Source organism: Plectrocnemia conspersa, unplaced genomic scaffold, assembly GCF_051122295.1.
Source record: "Plectrocnemia conspersa isolate PC_06_02 unplaced genomic scaffold, ASM5112229v1 ptg000014l, whole genome shotgun sequence".
Taxonomy (NCBI): Eukaryota; Metazoa; Arthropoda; class Insecta; order Trichoptera; family Polycentropodidae; genus Plectrocnemia; species Plectrocnemia conspersa.
Window position 1 is genome coordinate 27,206,033 of NW_028277178.1, and position 16,574 is coordinate 27,222,606.

Here is a 16,574-nt window from a genome sequence, read left to right on the forward strand (position 1 = left end):
TTTTCAGGGGGGGGGGCAAATGTTGGCCAGTCAGTGGTCGTTTTTTAATATTTCGATTTCATTATGTGACATGCATTTTTCTGGCAAGCCCCCCCCCCCCTAAATGATGTCCCTGCCTCTGTAATAATTTTATTTTACAAATTATATTAATGCAGTACTTACATCCGCACGTAAAAGTTTTATAAATCATGTGATCTTTTATTATATACCCCTTATTTATAAATATAAAACTAATATTTTTTCCAATATACATCTATCAAAAACAAACAAAAAAAACAATATACATATCTAAATTTTTTGATGAGACTTGCCTTTGTTTTTAACATAATATTCTATGAAGGATATATGTATATGTATCAGGCGCAGGGGGTGAGATATTTATCCTCTCAATTGCTCGCGTGATGAGAGCGTGTGAGAGATAAGGTCATGCGGACCGCACGCCCTTATCCCTCACTCATCACTTAACACGCGAGCGATCGAGAGAGAAAGTATCTTACCGTCCGCACCTGTATATAAACAATTACAACTTCATAAATTCAGACGATAATGTAGAATTAATTAAATTAAAAATAAAACAATCTTCAAAAGAATAATGTGCTTTTTATTTGGCTAATCACAATTGAAAATATAGTCATCAGTCTATTTCAATACAATATATTTTTCATATTCTTTTTTCCTTGAAACATAATGAACAAATTGTAACATTGCGCATCACAGAAACATTATTCAATGAACATAATCATATAAAACATTTTTTTTTTAAATAATCCTAACGTCATAATTATTTTTATTGTAAAAACTAAATTATTTCTTATCTTCGTGTCTTGCCGTTCCCGTTAAGCGCATGAACCGCTTCCTCTCTGTAACCATTCTTCTCAATTTGAAGCGTCGCCAATTCAATAGTGATTTACACTCGTCTAATCGGACAAACATTCTTCGATAAGTAATAATAAACTGCGTTAATCTTTAACATTTTGTATATATAAAAATAAATACAAACTATGTGTACCACATAAAAAGTAAAAAAAATGTCCAATAATAAAAGGCATGTTTATTCATAAATACTCGTCAACGAGACTTATACTAGTTACGAATGTAAAAAAATGCTAGTCGTTCTTTCGGAACGACTGTAATACAGTTGATAATAATTAATACACTAGATTAAGTGATATTGTTGGTTCTAAATATTAGTATTGGTTATTTTAAAGATAATTAAATGTCAGATATATAAAGACGGATGCTCAATAACACAAATTGTATAATTTATATGAAAAATATTCATTATCATGCGATATATGTATGTATATAAGTTTACTCGAAACACGCTAATAACGCATTTTGCATACTCTACACATCACTTATCGTCTACGGCACATATACATATATAGAATCGAGGCCACTGAATCTTAATAATATGAATATGTATACTTTATTGTTCTACAAATTCGTGATATTAAACATATTACGTAAAAAATGTCTATGTTTACACAACGTCGCATCTCGCATGGAATGTTTCATATATGTAACCCAAAAATATTAATCATGTTGTTCACTTTTAGGGCTATTTTAAATTCTCCGAAGATAAGTCTCATTCATAGTCTCATAAGTTATTCCTATCGTTTAATACACAAAAGAAATGGAAATAAACTATGTGTGTATATATTTTTATATATAGATATAAATCTATAATGCGTCTAGGTCGATATATCTAAGTATGAAAAGTTGTCCTTGTCGTATAATTATATTTTTATATTATATATAGGAAGGAACTGTTAAAAAATGCGTAATCAGAAAATAGATTGCCAATTCTTATAACTATAATATGACACGGCGCCGAAAACCATAATTCCCGCAATAAGCATAGGTATATAAAAAGACCTCTTCTTTCGTTGCCACTTTTCGGCGTCTTGCTGTTTTCGCTTCATCTCTTGAATCCGCTCTTGCAATTTAGCCGTCTTCTCTGATTGCAACTCTCGACGTCTCAATCCTTCGGGTTTTTCAGGCAGCTCAGGTCTGATAATTTAAAACAATTGTTAAAATCGAATAATAAAATCACTCATGTATATAAAACACGTAATTTAAACTTACGGTGTATCACTATCGTCCTTTTTATCGTCAGCCTCCGCATTTTCTTCATCAGAATTGTTCTCCGGTATAGAAACTTCGTCACTGAATAATAAAAAAAATACATTAAAATTCAGGGTATTAGCAATAACCTCAAACAAAAAATAGCCATACGCTTCAGAATCTTCGCTCTCACTATCCGATGGAACTTCAGGTAGATCTTTCATAGGCGGATTATAATCGTTCTTCAGAGATTCGTTACCGTTTCTTAACGACTCGTCCTTATTACTATGATTTTCGGCAGATACTTCGCTATCATTGTTTATTTTTAAGCTCGCAGCACGAGGGGGAGGCACTGGGGGTGGATCGCTGGAGTCCTCCTTCGGATTGTCATATATACCTTCGTCGTTTCCGTTCGATTGACCCTTCTAATGTACATTTCAATGAATACAAATTAACATCAAAATCATGCAAATATATCAGAAAATATCTTACATATCCCTCCTGCGCTTGTTGATGTCCTTTAATAATTGCTTTGTAAGAAAATCGTAGTTGATCAGGCGTCTGAATCAATCCCATTCGGTATCTCCTCATTTCAAGGAGTACTTCTTGAATGTTTATATTATCTACACCAAGCTGTTCGATCTAGCAAATAAAAAAGTGATAATGTAATTTATATTTTACTGGATTTATTATATGCGTACTTAAAAATTATTGTGAAGAAATAATTCGCAACACTATATAAAATTCCATTTTAAGAATAAGATTCTTTAAAATGAACGATGGTCACTGATACACAGAATTTTGGCTATAGTTACAATAAATTCTATCCCCACTCATTTCATTGATATAACATTGATATTGCAACAATTAAAAAAAAACAATTTTAGCATTAGCATATAATCTTTGTTATTTACGAATAAAAAATGCTCTCAAAATATACAAATAATAACTTTGAATGTAAATATTTTTACCATAACAAGACAACTGTCCACGAGGCAAAATGTACCAGACCGACCGACGCCGGCACTGCAATGAACGACCGGAGGACCCGCTGCGGGATCCATGGCACCCGAAGCTCTGACCGCATATAAGAAATCTAAAAATGCAGTGGGCGAACTGGGTACTCCGAAATCCGGCCAGGTGGTGTAATGGAACTGGATCACTTCTCTCGAACTCTTTGTTTCTTCGTCAGTGATTCTGTACGGAAACATTATTCATTTCAAAATACGCAAAATTTAAAGTCATTATTGACGTAATAATTCAATCACCTTATCAATCTTGTTGCATAATTTGTGTACTGATGTTCGGTCAATTGCTCCACCGTTAGACCGACGCCAGGAAATTGTAACAAAAAATCCGGTCCGATGCTGGCCGGCCAGTAGAGACAACACTTGACCATCTCGTTCTCTGTTCGCTTATTTAACATAATTATTGCTTTACAATTATGCTCCCACACCATTCTCCAAAAGTGGGGTGTGGAAGCTTTTGTGGGACCTTGTGTTAATATATATTGCTTGTTTGCTTTTTCAATCTGAAAATACAGTAACAATAAGGCATTATGTCAGAGTTGTGCTTTGCAATAATCAGATACAAAAACAGTACTCACTTTGACAACGTTGGCATTGATGTAATCGTTATTGCTCTTTTTGAGTATGACTCTGCTATGGTCATAAGGGCAGATATCCATATAACGATTGTACATCGTGTTTTCTGGTTTCTTGGCTTCGACGAATGTATATCCGTATTCCTTGCATGTTTCGGTTATTTTCTGAAAACAAAATTTGAATGCTACAAAAAAGCCAAAATACAAAAATATTATTATTAACAATTAGAATTTTTGTTTATACACTCCGATCGAAATTTGATTCTAATTAATTATAGACAGTTGGTTATATTCACACAATAAAGAATCTATAGAAATCCCAAATAAACCGACGAGCTGCAGTTAAAATTTTATACTTGTAACCAATATGTTTGCGACAGAGACGGGTTGGAGAAAAAACTATTTGGAACTTCTACAGCTAATATTGGAGAAATTATCATAAATTAAAACATATTTGTAACTCAATTCAAATAAAAAATAATATAATATAATCTAGCAAGTTAGTAATGTCTATATCTAAATATAGTCATTAATATTATATTATCATAATATTGTATTGATTATCATCTCTTAGAGGTATTTCACAATAGATGATCAATTTATATTACTTAAAATGTCAATGTTAATAAATAAAATACAATGATCGCACTGCGCCTCTTTCAATAAAAAATAAAATTTGCGTTGGTCAGAACAGTGAACACCCCATGAATAACTATCTACAAAGAAACTATATAAAAGGAGAATTATATAAATTAGCAACAAGATTTATTTGTTAAACCTTTGTTTTAAATGATACCGGGTGTCATTTAAAACAAAGTTTAATTAATAATTTGTCTATCAAAAAAATGTCGTAAAGCCAATAAAAAAAAAAAGTGCGTTGGTGAGAACAGTGAACATCCCATGAAAAACTCTCTTGTATAAAACATTCTAATGTTTAAAATTTATATTTAATACTTACATATTGAGCAAAATTTTATCTAAAATATTATTGTAATAATTTCCTTAAGTTAAGCAATTTATATATTTAATAGGTATTTTAAACCGTTTATGGAAGGTAAATCTTGTTGCCAATTTATATAACCCTCATTTAAAATAGATTCGTTGCAGAGATATTCAGGGGGTGTTCACTGTTTTCACCACTCATTTGCACCCAACCTGTCCAACAAATAAATAAAAAACGTGTCGATTTATTGTGTCAGTTACTTATCCAGTGCTGCCTATTTTCGGTCGTTGGCTACGCCAATGTTAATGCACAGCTATTTATTTGAATGCACACATTATTCGTTTTAAGTCACATTACAAATAAAATGTAGCTCAATCTAATATTTTTTATTGAATATGGACATATTTATTTAATGCGCATTTTTTATTAAAACAATTACACATGTTGAAAAACGATAACATTGTTATATTTGTAGGTATATTTTAATTAAATAATTTATTATTATTATTATTTGTTTAATAAAATATATTTGCAAAACATTTTAGTATTTTCATGCCATAAATTTTTCCAAAAATAATTACCAAAACGATATTTAAAATGTTTTATTATTTTAATACATGTAATTAAAAAGATAATTATTGTTTTGTTTATATTTTATATCTCCCTAGGATTGCAGTGTTCTATGTTTTTTCGATTTTTTTAATATGAAAACTCCAATGTACATTAGGAAGAACATTTCGAATACTTTAACAAACACCGAATAGTGAGAGCATACAATAACTAGTTAATGTATGCAGTATCGAAATTCCCACTGTAACATAATAAGATGCTATCACTGTTGATTTGTATGTACATTAGATCCGTGTCAGAGAAAGGCAAACTTTTAAGTAATTAAAAATCTTAATGTAATTTCTTCAAATATCACAAAAACAAAACAAAATCACAATCGATTTAAACATAGAGTTTATACATAGTGAGAGTCGAAACTTTCCAGCCCACCACCTTTTGAGATTCTTGACTTGTAGTTAAAATTTTGATTGATCATTACAATTATGTATTCCTTGATTTTTCTAATTTCATAGATGAATATTGTGAAGATTAATTAAAATTGAGCAATTATCATAAAATGAGCTAACACAGCACATAGAGAATATCACAAATGTATAAACATTTTTTTTAATCATTATCTTTATATTTTTTAGTCTGGTTATAAATTATAAAAGTAAAGAAAAATTTTCTAATAATTATAAACATTTTGGACTTATAATAAACGAGTACCGGCCAAATTTGTAGCAAGTGCAAAAAAAGTATGTCAAGTTTCATCAAACGTTAAGGTTTTCATTATTATTTTCTTTGAATATAATAGTAAAATACACTATGAATTCTTGCCACTAGGCAGTAAGTTCAATAAGAAGAATTAAATTGCAGTTATACAAGCAACTCTTGGATTTTACACACCATAATATTGTACAAACATGCCACCCTCGCCCAGACTAGCTTAAAAACGACATTCTATTTAAGTACATAGCTTGTGTAGCTAAGGAACTAACAGCTCAACAAATCCATGTATTTTAATAACTTACATTTGTTAAAATTCAATAAGGTTACCGTTTTTTCACATTTCGTTGTAATTTTATAAAATATTTTTTTTATACTAAGTAAAAATGGAAATTTTAAATACAGTTAAAAGGCTGTAAATAAATTGAATAACATCACAATATACAATGAAGGGAAAAATAATTATTTTATTTGTTAAGAATATATTTTTGATTGTTTGGGAAAACCTGCTATAAGGTTAATTGTTTTTATACCAGGAAAATAAATAAAAAATAGTGCATCCAACTACCAATTGAACATATACGTACAACTGTCAAATAGCTTTTTAGCAACTTGATCTGAATTGACTGAACAAAATATCATTTTGAAACATAACCTAAAAAGGAGATATTCAAAAAACAAAATGGCGACCGTTTTTGTAAAACGATTCGTTTGGCGCGAGGAATGCGCGTTTGCAAATCGATTCGAGCCATTTGCGATTTGCGATTTGCGACTTGGATTAGGCGTTAGTGGATAGAAGACTCAGACGGCGTAGGAGTAGTTTTTGCGCGTTCGTCGCACAAAGGACGAAGGGCCGCGGGACGAGGGGGAGGAAGAGGAACAGGGAGAGGAGAAGGGAGGGGGCGCAGGCTCACCTGGAACTCATTGGCCCAGCCGGTGGAATCGATGCGCTGGTACTCTTCGTCGATGGCCCCCGCCATGGTGCAGCCGCGTAGCCGGCTATCGGCTCGACCGTGCCCCGAGGCTTGACTCGGTCGCCCGAACCTGCTGGGTGTTTACGAACACGCTACCGCCGCACACCGCACACCGCACACGGAGCGCTCGCAAACATACGCGACGCTCGTAAACGCGACATTATGCTATTACGCTAAATTAAATATACCTACTAGTTATAAGTCAATTTATTTATTTAACACCTAAATGGCAAGTTCGTGATAAATCATTCCAAATATTCATGTTTATTACGCTTTAATATATATCCGTACATTATTATTTCTTAAACAGATTATTAAATTTTATATAAAAACCGTGAATTATTCATTCAAAAATTGTGTTTTTGGATCCTTTTACGATTTTAGAATATTAACATAAAAAAATCCTTAGCACTATTATATACTCAATGGTCGATATATTTAAAAGGTCCACAAAAGTCGACTTCTTAATGTCAACAAAAGCCGTGGTGTAACTGATGCAGTTTATAGTTAAATGTTTACTCTTCCTCTCCTCTTCAAGTTTATTGACATTATGAACGATTTCTTTATCACTCATACAAGTTGATCCAATTCGAGTTTCCTATATTGTCATTACTGTAAATCAGAAAGCTGGCAATAATGATGCGTGCTCAAAGTGGCAAATGTTAATTTTCAACAACACATTTACGAAATGGATCGCCTAACCACCGCTCAACGCGTTAAAATTGTTCAATTGTTCAACAGAAATAACAATTCTGTACGAACTGCATATCGAAATTTATGGGAAGAGTGTGATCAAATTCGTCGTCCTACTGAGCGAACAATTCGAAATATAGTTAAAAAATTGCAGCTAGGAACCGTTGGAGTTTTGGTAGTGTCCGTTTAGCCGGGAATATTGCTATAATAAGTGAATGTGTGGCGGAAGACACGGAATTGTCGATTCGTCGGCGTTCGTAGCTTTTATTATAGCTTCCTTTGGCGCATTTTGCATCTGGACTTGCACCTACACCCGTATAAAATTCAAATAATACAAGAACTGAACCCAGAGATCATTGACAGCGAATAATTTACGCAGATTAAATCCACCTAAATCGAAAAATGTTCAACTTCTCTTTTCAAGGAGAAATAAGCGTTATCCCTGTTCACCTGCGATTCTGACTTCCGCGGCAAATCCATGTTACAGGGTTTCAAAGGACCAGCGAAAATTCAACAACAAATATCATGAAGCGTTTTGGCAGGTCCACTACCAGTCGCTAGGCACTGTTAGTTTGCTTTGGCAGCAGGTTCAATATCGAACATTCACCATATTCGATTACTATAAAAAAATTCTCCTTTATAATAATTACATTAGCGGCAATAATATATTTAATTTATTAATTAATATACATAGTTATATTTTAATTTAAACATACCTACAAAATTGATTCATAATAAATAAACTACTGCTGCTTTATAAAAACTAAAAGTAATAGGGGAGCCTCTTTTTTCTCGACAGATGCTGAGCAAGAAAAATGTATATGTTAATTATACAAAAATAAAACGCTAAATGGTAGCTGCAAAATTAATTCATAATTAATCAAATATAATAACAAATATATTCTACATTAATAACTTCATATGTAAGTATTCTCGACATTACCAAAACAGTTATAATTATTCCTAAATGGATGATTTTTTTTATTATCACTCAATCACTCAATGATAACAAATTTTAGCATTTCATAGATAATATTTTTAGAATTCATTGATAAACTTGAAGATTCCACAATTATAGTGTTGCTATAATTTTGCAACCAATATATAAAGAAAGTTGAAAGAAATTTATCACAAATCGATCTTAAAATGTTAAATTAAAACAGCATATGTGTATAAATTTCCACCCGTCTTTTAAAAATGACGCAAAATCATTTTTAATACTTAATTAACAAACCCAAACATATCTACAATATAATATATACGTATGTACATACAGTGGTAGTACTTTACAATACTTATAAAAAAATGCAATGGATGTAAATAGTAGGTTGATTAGAAGTAGTTTATTTGTAATGAACACGCATATTATATATTCGATGGTACTAACTCTTTTTTGCTAGAAAAAAAGTACGATATTTATAATGTAATTTTTATAATTAATTATTCTTCAATATTAACTTATGAATTAAACTAATTTTAACTGTGTTAAATCTTAGGATTTAAATAAGAAAAATTATATACATCGTTCGTTACTATTAGCTCCCAAACACTGTAGTGTAGTCGCTTACTCATCTTACGTGATAAAAGCGAAACAGTTTTGATTGTCGTTAATGAATATTATTAATTATAATTCCAATCAATCACTTTTGTTGAGGTGAGGTGAATATTCAAAATCGAGTTTGGTAGTAAAAATTTAAATAATTTAATTGCAATTTGTACTTTATATTTCGGTAGTAATTTTAAAATTGTAAAAAACAACATAATTAAACAGCATTAATTGAATAACTTGATAATATTATATGAAAAACTTAACATCTTCTGAACCTTCAGGCATATAAATCAGATTAGATTTATCTTTATGTTTAGTGTTATATCCTTTTCCATAGCCTGAAAAAAAAATATACTAAAAAAAATAAGCCAAAAAAATAAATAATTATAATCTTACCTATTTGAGTCATTAATTTAGTAGGAGCATTTCTCAAATGAAGAGGAACCGAAGGAAGTGCTCCTTTATGTTCGGATATGAAACTTTTACATTTCCCCAGAGCTTTATAAACTTCTGTGCTTTTTGGTGCTCTCGCCAAATAGACTGCGCATTCGGCTAATAAAACATCGCATTCGGGCATGCCGATAAATTGACAACCTTGCATACAAGACACTGCCAATGTTAACGCATTAGGATCGGCCAGACCTATAAATGAAGAAATAAATTTATATTATATTGAATACATCTTTTTAGACATGTTAGTACCCGACCTATATCTTCTCCAGCGATTCTTACTAGTCTACGAGCTATATAAAGAGGATCTTCGCCACCTTGAACCATTCTAGTTAACCAATATAATGTGGCATTGTCATCAGAGGCCCTGACCGATTTATGTAGAGCTGATATTATGTTATAATGCTCTTCGCCTTTTCGGTCGTACAACAAATGTGATCTCTGAAAATTATTAACATTTTAGAATTTAAGAAAAATGATTCACGCTTAATTTTATAATATGAACCTTTATTCCATCTTTAATGTCTTCCAGTGATATTATATTGGGAGAGTGTTTGTTTTTAACGTCTTTCATTTGCGAAGCCATTTGAAAACTATTTAATGCAATTCTAGCATCACCGTCGCTAATATTAGCCAACCATTCTAATGTTTGTCTCTCGATGATAATACTATAAAAATAAACATATTAATTATAAATTAATTTCAGTTAAGTTTCCAAGAAGTAAACACAGAAACCTGTAATTTTTTAAATCATCTAGATTTAGTTCTTCATCTGAATTGTCTATCAAATAACCGTTATATTCTTTAACTAAAGCCTTTATCAATATAGTCATGATGTTCTCAACGGTTAGTTTCTCAAGAATAACGACCCTGCATCTACTGAGCAAGGCTGAATTGAGGCTGAAAGACGGATTCTCAGTTGTAGCTCCGATTAATATGATAGTTCCGTTTTCTATGTGGGGAAGAAACGTGTCTTGCTGTAATTTATTAAATCTGTGTATTTCGTCCATGAATAATATAGTTTTTCTTTTGAATTTCATCTCGTTTTTAGCAACTTTGACAATTTCTTTCACGTCGTTCACACCCGACATAGTAGCAGATATTTTAATGAATCTCAAACTGTTGTCATCGGAGCACATATGAGATATTAAATTTGCCAAAGACGTCTGTAACGCAAAATTCATATTAGCCCAATAATTACGAGCAAAATTAAACGTTGAACTAATACTTTTCCACATCCTGGAGGACCCCATAAAATCATACTCGGAATAGACTTCATCGATATTAAACGTTTCAATATTTTATCTTCGCCTAATATATGAGATTGTCCGATGTATTCGTCGAAAATTTTAGGTCTAAGCTTTTCAGCAAGCGGTATATTCTTTTCGTTTGTGACTTTTGTAGACGAACCTTGCTATAATTATTAATAAAATAGTAACATATATGTTTTTAAAATTGTATAAATGATGAAAACAAACTTCATTTTTGGGCGAGTGCGTAGTTTTCAACTTCTTTGGAGGCGGAAGAGTCGGAGGAGTCGAGGGTGACTTTTGATTTGAAGACAAAAACAAACATTTATCAACGTGATTTTCAATTTGAGAGACGGAAAATGAGCGTCCGCATATGGGACAACTTGGATTCGACTCCATACTTTTAATTATAAAAATAACATAAATATCGACGATAGGAATGTTAAAAACAAGCTAAAAGTTTTTTTAATTACAATAAAAATGATTGTTTATAGTTCACAATAAATCAGCGGCGAAACGTCAAAAACACGCTTTCATTGTTTAATATTTTGGCCATAACGTTATTAATTTTTACAAAAATAATATATTTCTGATCTAGTCATCTTAGATGTTAATATCAATTTTTAAATAACATTTTATTTCAATTGACTTGTATTATAAATTGTTTATTAGTATTTTGTAAAAAAGTAAAGATTCGAAGATTTGAAATTCTTACCGACTTCAACTTATGTACAAATATTATATCCAAATTAATAAATTAAAACAGTTCAAAAATCTTAACATAATCTCAGAAATTTCAAATTTCCTATAGTAAAATATTGTTAAATTTTCGCTACTATAGCAAAATCTGCTTAGTAGATATGTTTGGGTAAAGGAAAATAATTAATCGTCGAATAAATGCCACTCTGCACAATTTTTATTCACAATTTTAAATTACAGGCCTAATTTTAAAATATAACTTTTTTCACTAAGCGGCTAAATGGCGATTTAATTAATAGATTGTAAGTTTAGACAATTTTTTCTACAATTTTACAATTTCCTTCTTTTAGTAAAAATTTTATATATATATATATATATATATATATATATATATATATATATATATATATATATATATATATATATATATATTAGTTTTTCCATAATATAATAACTTTATAATTATATTTAATCATAAAGGTATATACTCACGAATATAAGTGTTAAGACCATGCGCGCCAAAACCACGTTGCTACGCGACAGCGTTCTGCAAGTCTCCGATTAAACTTTAAAGTGAGTAACCAAGATTGATTCGAATAATGTCCTTAAACTTAAATGTATGTTTAAATGTATTTTATAGATAATGAAATCAAAGAAAAATAAAAACCTGCCAGGATATGTCAAAACTATAAATTCTCTCAGTGACTCAAAACGTTTTAAAAAAACTGACGAATATATGAGCAACTATAGTGAGTTTCCAAATTTGCATTCGCTGGTGACTCTAAGAGATTTGGAATTGAACGAATACGGAAATAAAATGGACGATACCAAAGAGAATGAACAAAGTAATGTGAGTGATAATACGAAAAGCATATTGAAAATGATGATAGAAAGCAAACTAGAAATGAATCCTAATAATGAAATATCAGAAAATAGCATTTTGCCACCTACGGGAAATAATTTTCCGAACTGTAAAATTGTAGATGTATACGGTAATATTAATGAAAATATGAATCCAAATGTTGTTTTGAACAAAATAAATTTAACGGAATACTATAAACAAAAACAGAATAACAGACAAAAAGAACAGAAGAAAAAAATAAGGAAAAAAAATAAGATACTAAAAAACGGCTTATTATTTCAATTCCCTGAAATTGATTTAGAATGTGACTACAAATTTAAAGAAAGCGAAGACCCTTTGTCTAATACAAATTCAATAAAAATTCTAGACCCATTAATAATTAATGTAATCGGCTCAAAGAACGTGTCGATACTGACGAAACCCAATTGCATTTCAAACCATTTAAATCCGATTGTCGTTTTGGAAAGATTAGATCTAAAAAAATACAATCTTGAATTAATTGGCAACAACGAAGTTAATAACCAGATAAATGTTTTAAAAAATAGAAAAAAACCGACACAAAATAATTTACTGATACAAGCTCTTCAAGGAATTTCGATAAACGATAGTAGCAAAGGTATTATTTTGTTACTTGGTAATTAATTCGTTTTTGTATGATTATATTATATAGTATAACAAAATGTATTTTTTAGATTCTGACAGTTTACAAGACGAATACATGACGATTGAAGTGGATCCTATGTCTTATTTTCCTCATTTGCCGTTCGAAACTGGTCCTGATTTACCAGCTGGTAAATTATACCCAGTAGAAACGATTATGAATTTTGAGAGAACCCATTATGTTTGTACTCTATGTTGTAAAAGCTATAAACTACAGAAGACAATGAAAAAGCACGTACTTAATAAACACGGCCTCGAAGATATCTCGAAACAACATCCTTGCGAATTTTGCACACAGGTTAGGCTACTAAATAATTTAATAAATAGCTCTTAAACCAATTTTAAAACAGTTTTATTTTTCAGGTTTATAAAGTTAAACATCAACTAGAGTTGCATCTGATGCAGCACGTAAACGAAAAAGGCCTGCTGCAGTGTCCCGAAGGATGTGATTATTTTGTAATTAAGAATAAAGGAATGGAAGCACACAAAAATTTAATGCATCCTCATCTTGGTACTTTAGGGAGAAATTGGTTTTATAATTGGATGCAGTAAACGAGTAATTGTATATAATTATTTTGTTGTATTGGTTTGTTAATAAATTCTTTAATTATTGAAAAAATGTTTTAAGTATTATTTTATATTTGCATGTTAATAATGATTTAAAAACCGGTAAAAGTTATGACTATGACGTTCTAATATTATATTATACTTAGTTCATCTTGATTTATTTTAATATATCTTATAACAGATCAAAGACTAAGAAAATTACTAATTATTTTATATTTAATTATAGTATAATATTTATTTTGAGCTACAATGTATTTTTATATAATATTATTTCATTTTAATAAAATGTTATTTTACAAAAAATATTTTTTATTTGAACTACTGCCATCAATAAACGCAAAAATTAAATAGATTTTTATGTGCAAGAGAATTTTTTAGTGTTGTTTCCATAAATATGTTGTGACAATCCATAATCGTTGAGTTGCAATTAACTTATTTATTGTAAATCTTCTGTTGCAACATGCCAGGCATTAGCCCAATGCGCTATAACAGGGTAAACATAATCAACGACTACTGAGTAAGTAGTGAGACAACAGGCTGAAATAAAAGTCTAAATCAGTGAAACATATTTTATTAATTATGAACTGTTATTACAGCTTACAATCAATACGACACGACACAACATACAACCTAGCTTAGTTTTATTTTAATTATTTATCATTATATTTACCCTCGAGATTAGAAAAATCTAAGAAAACTTAATATACGGTGATAGATCAGAATTATAATTATCGTTAATTCTGATTTCCCAGATAATAGAAATTTAAAAACACTATTGTATATGAACAATGGAATTTGAGCCCTGGGTCTTTCGGGTATTAGTCATCGACAATACCACTGAGTTATCATACTTATATTATTTGTACAACCTCCTAAGAAAACCAGCTGAAAACTGATCGTCAGATCTGGTTTAGCAAGTCACCTTAAAGCGCCAAGAGTTTTCTCTCAAAAAATTCAGCAATTGTTGTACGAACTAGCATTTAATGAACAACAAATAATATATTCACAACCGTCATATATTCAGAAAACGAAAATGATATATTACTACATAATATGTAAAATGTGTTAGTAAAAATTTGTGTAGTTTTTTAATAATTATTAATTTATTTAAAAAATTGAGATTTATACTTCTCCAAGTAATGAATGAAGATTAATAAATGTAAATATATTATATTAATTCAAAATCTTACCTTAACGTCACAGCCAGAAGTTCTCTCGTTGATATACTTCTCCTATAATTTGTATCATCCTTCTTTATTTTATTTTCTATTAGCGAATGCAGAGCTTAAAATTATTCTTTATTCTAAAATATTAGAAGTAATGTTCAGGGAAACTGTGTTATTCTTTACAAAGTATTTGATTTATATGGTGAACCCACCATCTACAGTATCTTCTTTTTCTCTTCAACAGCAAACAGTAAGATATTGCTTTTATTGCTCTACTTGACAACATTATCAAAAGAAGACCAGTAGCAAACTGAGTTTTAGAGGGCATTTATCGCGTCGCCTGGTATCGCAATGTAGCCTGTGTAAAACCCCTTCGTCGCATCGCTAAAATTTGAGATGCGCTGTCTTATTTAATCTCATCGTACTCTGATATCCCCCGGTTTGTTTCACGCTAAGTATCCAGGTGGCCATTTATAAACCAAACCATTGTAGTCCCTTCCTGGTGAATATAAATCAGCTGTCACTAATTGGTGGTCCGCAGGAAAATCTGGACATATTTGTATTTTTTACAGTTTATTCATAATGAAGCGAAAATGATATTCTCAGAAATTCTCGATTCCTAATGACAATTTTCGCATTTATATTGCATTAAATTCATGAGCTGTACTAGTAAGCGAGAAGCAAAGGAGTCATCTCCATATATAATGCTCAACATGATTAATGAATCAAAGTCTCCACAGTCTTCATCAGGCACCATTAGGAAGAACATTTAAACCGGAAGTGGTGAGAAGAAAAAACAAAGTAACATATGATTCGAGCTACTTGAAATTTGGATTTATTCAGGAACCTAATAGTGATCTGGATTCACTGAAGAAACTTGGAAAGCATTTGCAATCAAAACACCCGGAATTAACTAAAAAATACTTGAGTATTTTCAACAAATAAGTAAAAATACGCAAAAACAAGTTTTTGCTTTAAAAAAAAATTAAGATTAGATCTTATTGAAGGCTTTTTAATCTGATACCACTTCAAATAACGAAAAGCCATATACAATTGAAGAAGACTTAATTAAGCCTTGCATGTTACAAACCTGTGAAGATGTTTTGAGAGAACAGTCTGTTCGGCAACTGAAACAATTTTTATGTCAAGCGCAGAATTGAAGACATGGTTAAAGATATTAAAAATCAAGTTACAAGAATAATCGAAAACTCGCCATTTTTTTAAATTTAACACAACTAATCAACGGAGGTTAGTAAAAGAGCACCTACTTTGTTTTGTGAGGGATTTTCGAAGCACTTAATAGTTATTTCCTAGAACATGAAATATAATGAAAAAATGTATTGGGATATGTACAAATAGTACCGCGAATATGACGGGACATCTTTCAGGAGTTGTTGAAAAAGTGAAAAATGTTGGTCACCCAAACTTTTTGTCTACACATTGCATTATACATTGTGAGCAACTTGCATCGAAAAAATGTACCCAGAACTACAAGTTTTATCAAATGAAATTTGGTATAAAAATAAAGCACTCAATTCTCGATTGTTTGAGACACTTTGTGAAGAAGAGTTCCAAATATTCTCACCTTCTTCTTCACGGAGGTGATATGGCTGCCTAGGTGCAAAATACTTTCCCAACTGTTTGCCCTACGCAAATAAGTCAAATTATTTTTTCAACAGCAAAATTATCAGAAATTTCAAGAACTTTTATCTGACAATGACAAGGGTAGCCAAGCTTGCATACTTGGGAGACATTTTTTCGCTGTTAAATGAACTAAATTTATCTTTGCAAGGACAATTTAAGGACTTGATCA

At 30.7% G+C, this 16,574-nt stretch overlaps 3 protein-coding genes across 7 annotated transcripts; 1 reads left to right on the top strand and 2 right to left on the bottom strand.

Moving 5' to 3' along the window:
- Window positions 1-583: 583 nt before the first annotated feature.
- On the bottom strand, window positions 584-6,969 carry Ptp61F (Protein tyrosine phosphatase 61F). 2 transcript variants are annotated; one of them, XM_088204896.1, is made up of 9 exons: window positions 6,806-6,969; window positions 3,674-3,835; window positions 3,336-3,598; window positions 3,039-3,264; window positions 2,560-2,709; window positions 2,239-2,492; window positions 2,089-2,169; window positions 1,879-2,013; window positions 584-917 (listed from the first exon to the last, which is right to left on the bottom strand). In XM_088204896.1, exons 1-9 carry the CDS (start codon window positions 6,869-6,871, stop codon window positions 908-910), a joined length of 1,347 nt encoding a protein of 448 aa, XP_088061022.1. In that variant the 5' UTR covers window positions 6,872-6,969; the 3' UTR covers window positions 584-907. The 2 variants fall into 2 exon arrangements, with proteins under 2 accessions (XP_088061022.1, XP_088061021.1); XM_088204895.1 differs by lacking the exon at window positions 584-917 and having other exon boundaries at window positions 1,643-2,013.
- Window positions 6,970-9,259: 2,290 nt separating this feature from the next.
- On the bottom strand, window positions 9,260-11,349 carry LOC148226647 (ATPase WRNIP1-like). Of its 4 annotated transcripts, none has more exons than XM_088203579.1 (8): window positions 11,281-11,349; window positions 11,036-11,207; window positions 10,786-10,971; window positions 10,293-10,723; window positions 10,063-10,225; window positions 9,815-9,998; window positions 9,504-9,749; window positions 9,260-9,445 (listed from the first exon to the last, which is right to left on the bottom strand). In XM_088203579.1, the coding sequence occupies exons 2-8, from the start codon at window positions 11,204-11,206 to the stop codon at window positions 9,354-9,356; spliced, it is 1,473 nt and encodes a 490-aa protein (XP_088059705.1). In that variant the 5' UTR covers window position 11,207; window positions 11,281-11,349; the 3' UTR covers window positions 9,260-9,353. The 4 variants fall into 4 exon arrangements, with proteins under 4 accessions (XP_088059705.1, XP_088059707.1, XP_088059704.1 ...); XM_088203581.1 differs by having other exon boundaries at window positions 9,260-9,461; XM_088203578.1 differs by having other exon boundaries at window positions 11,036-11,349.
- A 641-nt stretch (window positions 11,350-11,990) lies between these two features.
- On the top strand, window positions 11,991-13,647 carry LOC148226648 (uncharacterized). The gene is made up of 4 exons (XM_088203908.1): window positions 11,991-12,079; window positions 12,147-12,984; window positions 13,061-13,326; window positions 13,392-13,647. Exons 2-4 carry the CDS (start codon window positions 12,150-12,152, stop codon window positions 13,578-13,580), a joined length of 1,290 nt encoding a protein of 429 aa, XP_088060034.1. The 5' UTR covers window positions 11,991-12,079; window positions 12,147-12,149; the 3' UTR covers window positions 13,581-13,647.
- The last annotated feature ends 2,927 nt before the right edge of the window (window positions 13,648-16,574 follow it).

Coding starts and splice junctions, on each gene's coding strand:
- Ptp61F (XM_088204895.1), bottom strand. CDS start 6,871: ATGGCGGGGGCCATCGACGAAGAGTACCAGCGCATCGATTCCACCGGC. Junction 3,599..3,673: donor TCAATGCCAACGTTGTCAAA/GTGAGTACTGTT, acceptor CTGTATTTTCAG/ATTGAAAAAGCAAACAAGCA. Junction 2,710..3,038: donor TGGACAGTTGTCTTGTTATG/GTAAAAATATTT, acceptor TTTATTTGCTAG/ATCGAACAGCTTGGTGTAGA.
- LOC148226647 (XM_088203579.1), bottom strand. CDS start 11,206: ATGGAGTCGAATCCAAGTTGTCCCATATGCGGACGCTCATTTTCCGTC. Junction 10,972..11,035: donor CGCACTCGCCCAAAAATGAA/GTTTGTTTTCAT, acceptor TAATAATTATAG/CAAGGTTCGTCTACAAAAGT. Junction 9,446..9,503: donor TAAATTAATGACTCAAATAG/GTAAGATTATAA, acceptor TTTTTTTTTCAG/GCTATGGAAAAGGATATAAC.
- LOC148226648 (XM_088203908.1), top strand. CDS start 12,150: ATGAAATCAAAGAAAAATAAAAACCTGCCAGGATATGTCAAAACTATA. Junction 12,985..13,060: donor GATAAACGATAGTAGCAAAG/GTATTATTTTGT, acceptor TGTATTTTTTAG/ATTCTGACAGTTTACAAGAC. Junction 13,327..13,391: donor CTTGCGAATTTTGCACACAG/GTTAGGCTACTA, acceptor TTTATTTTTCAG/GTTTATAAAGTTAAACATCA.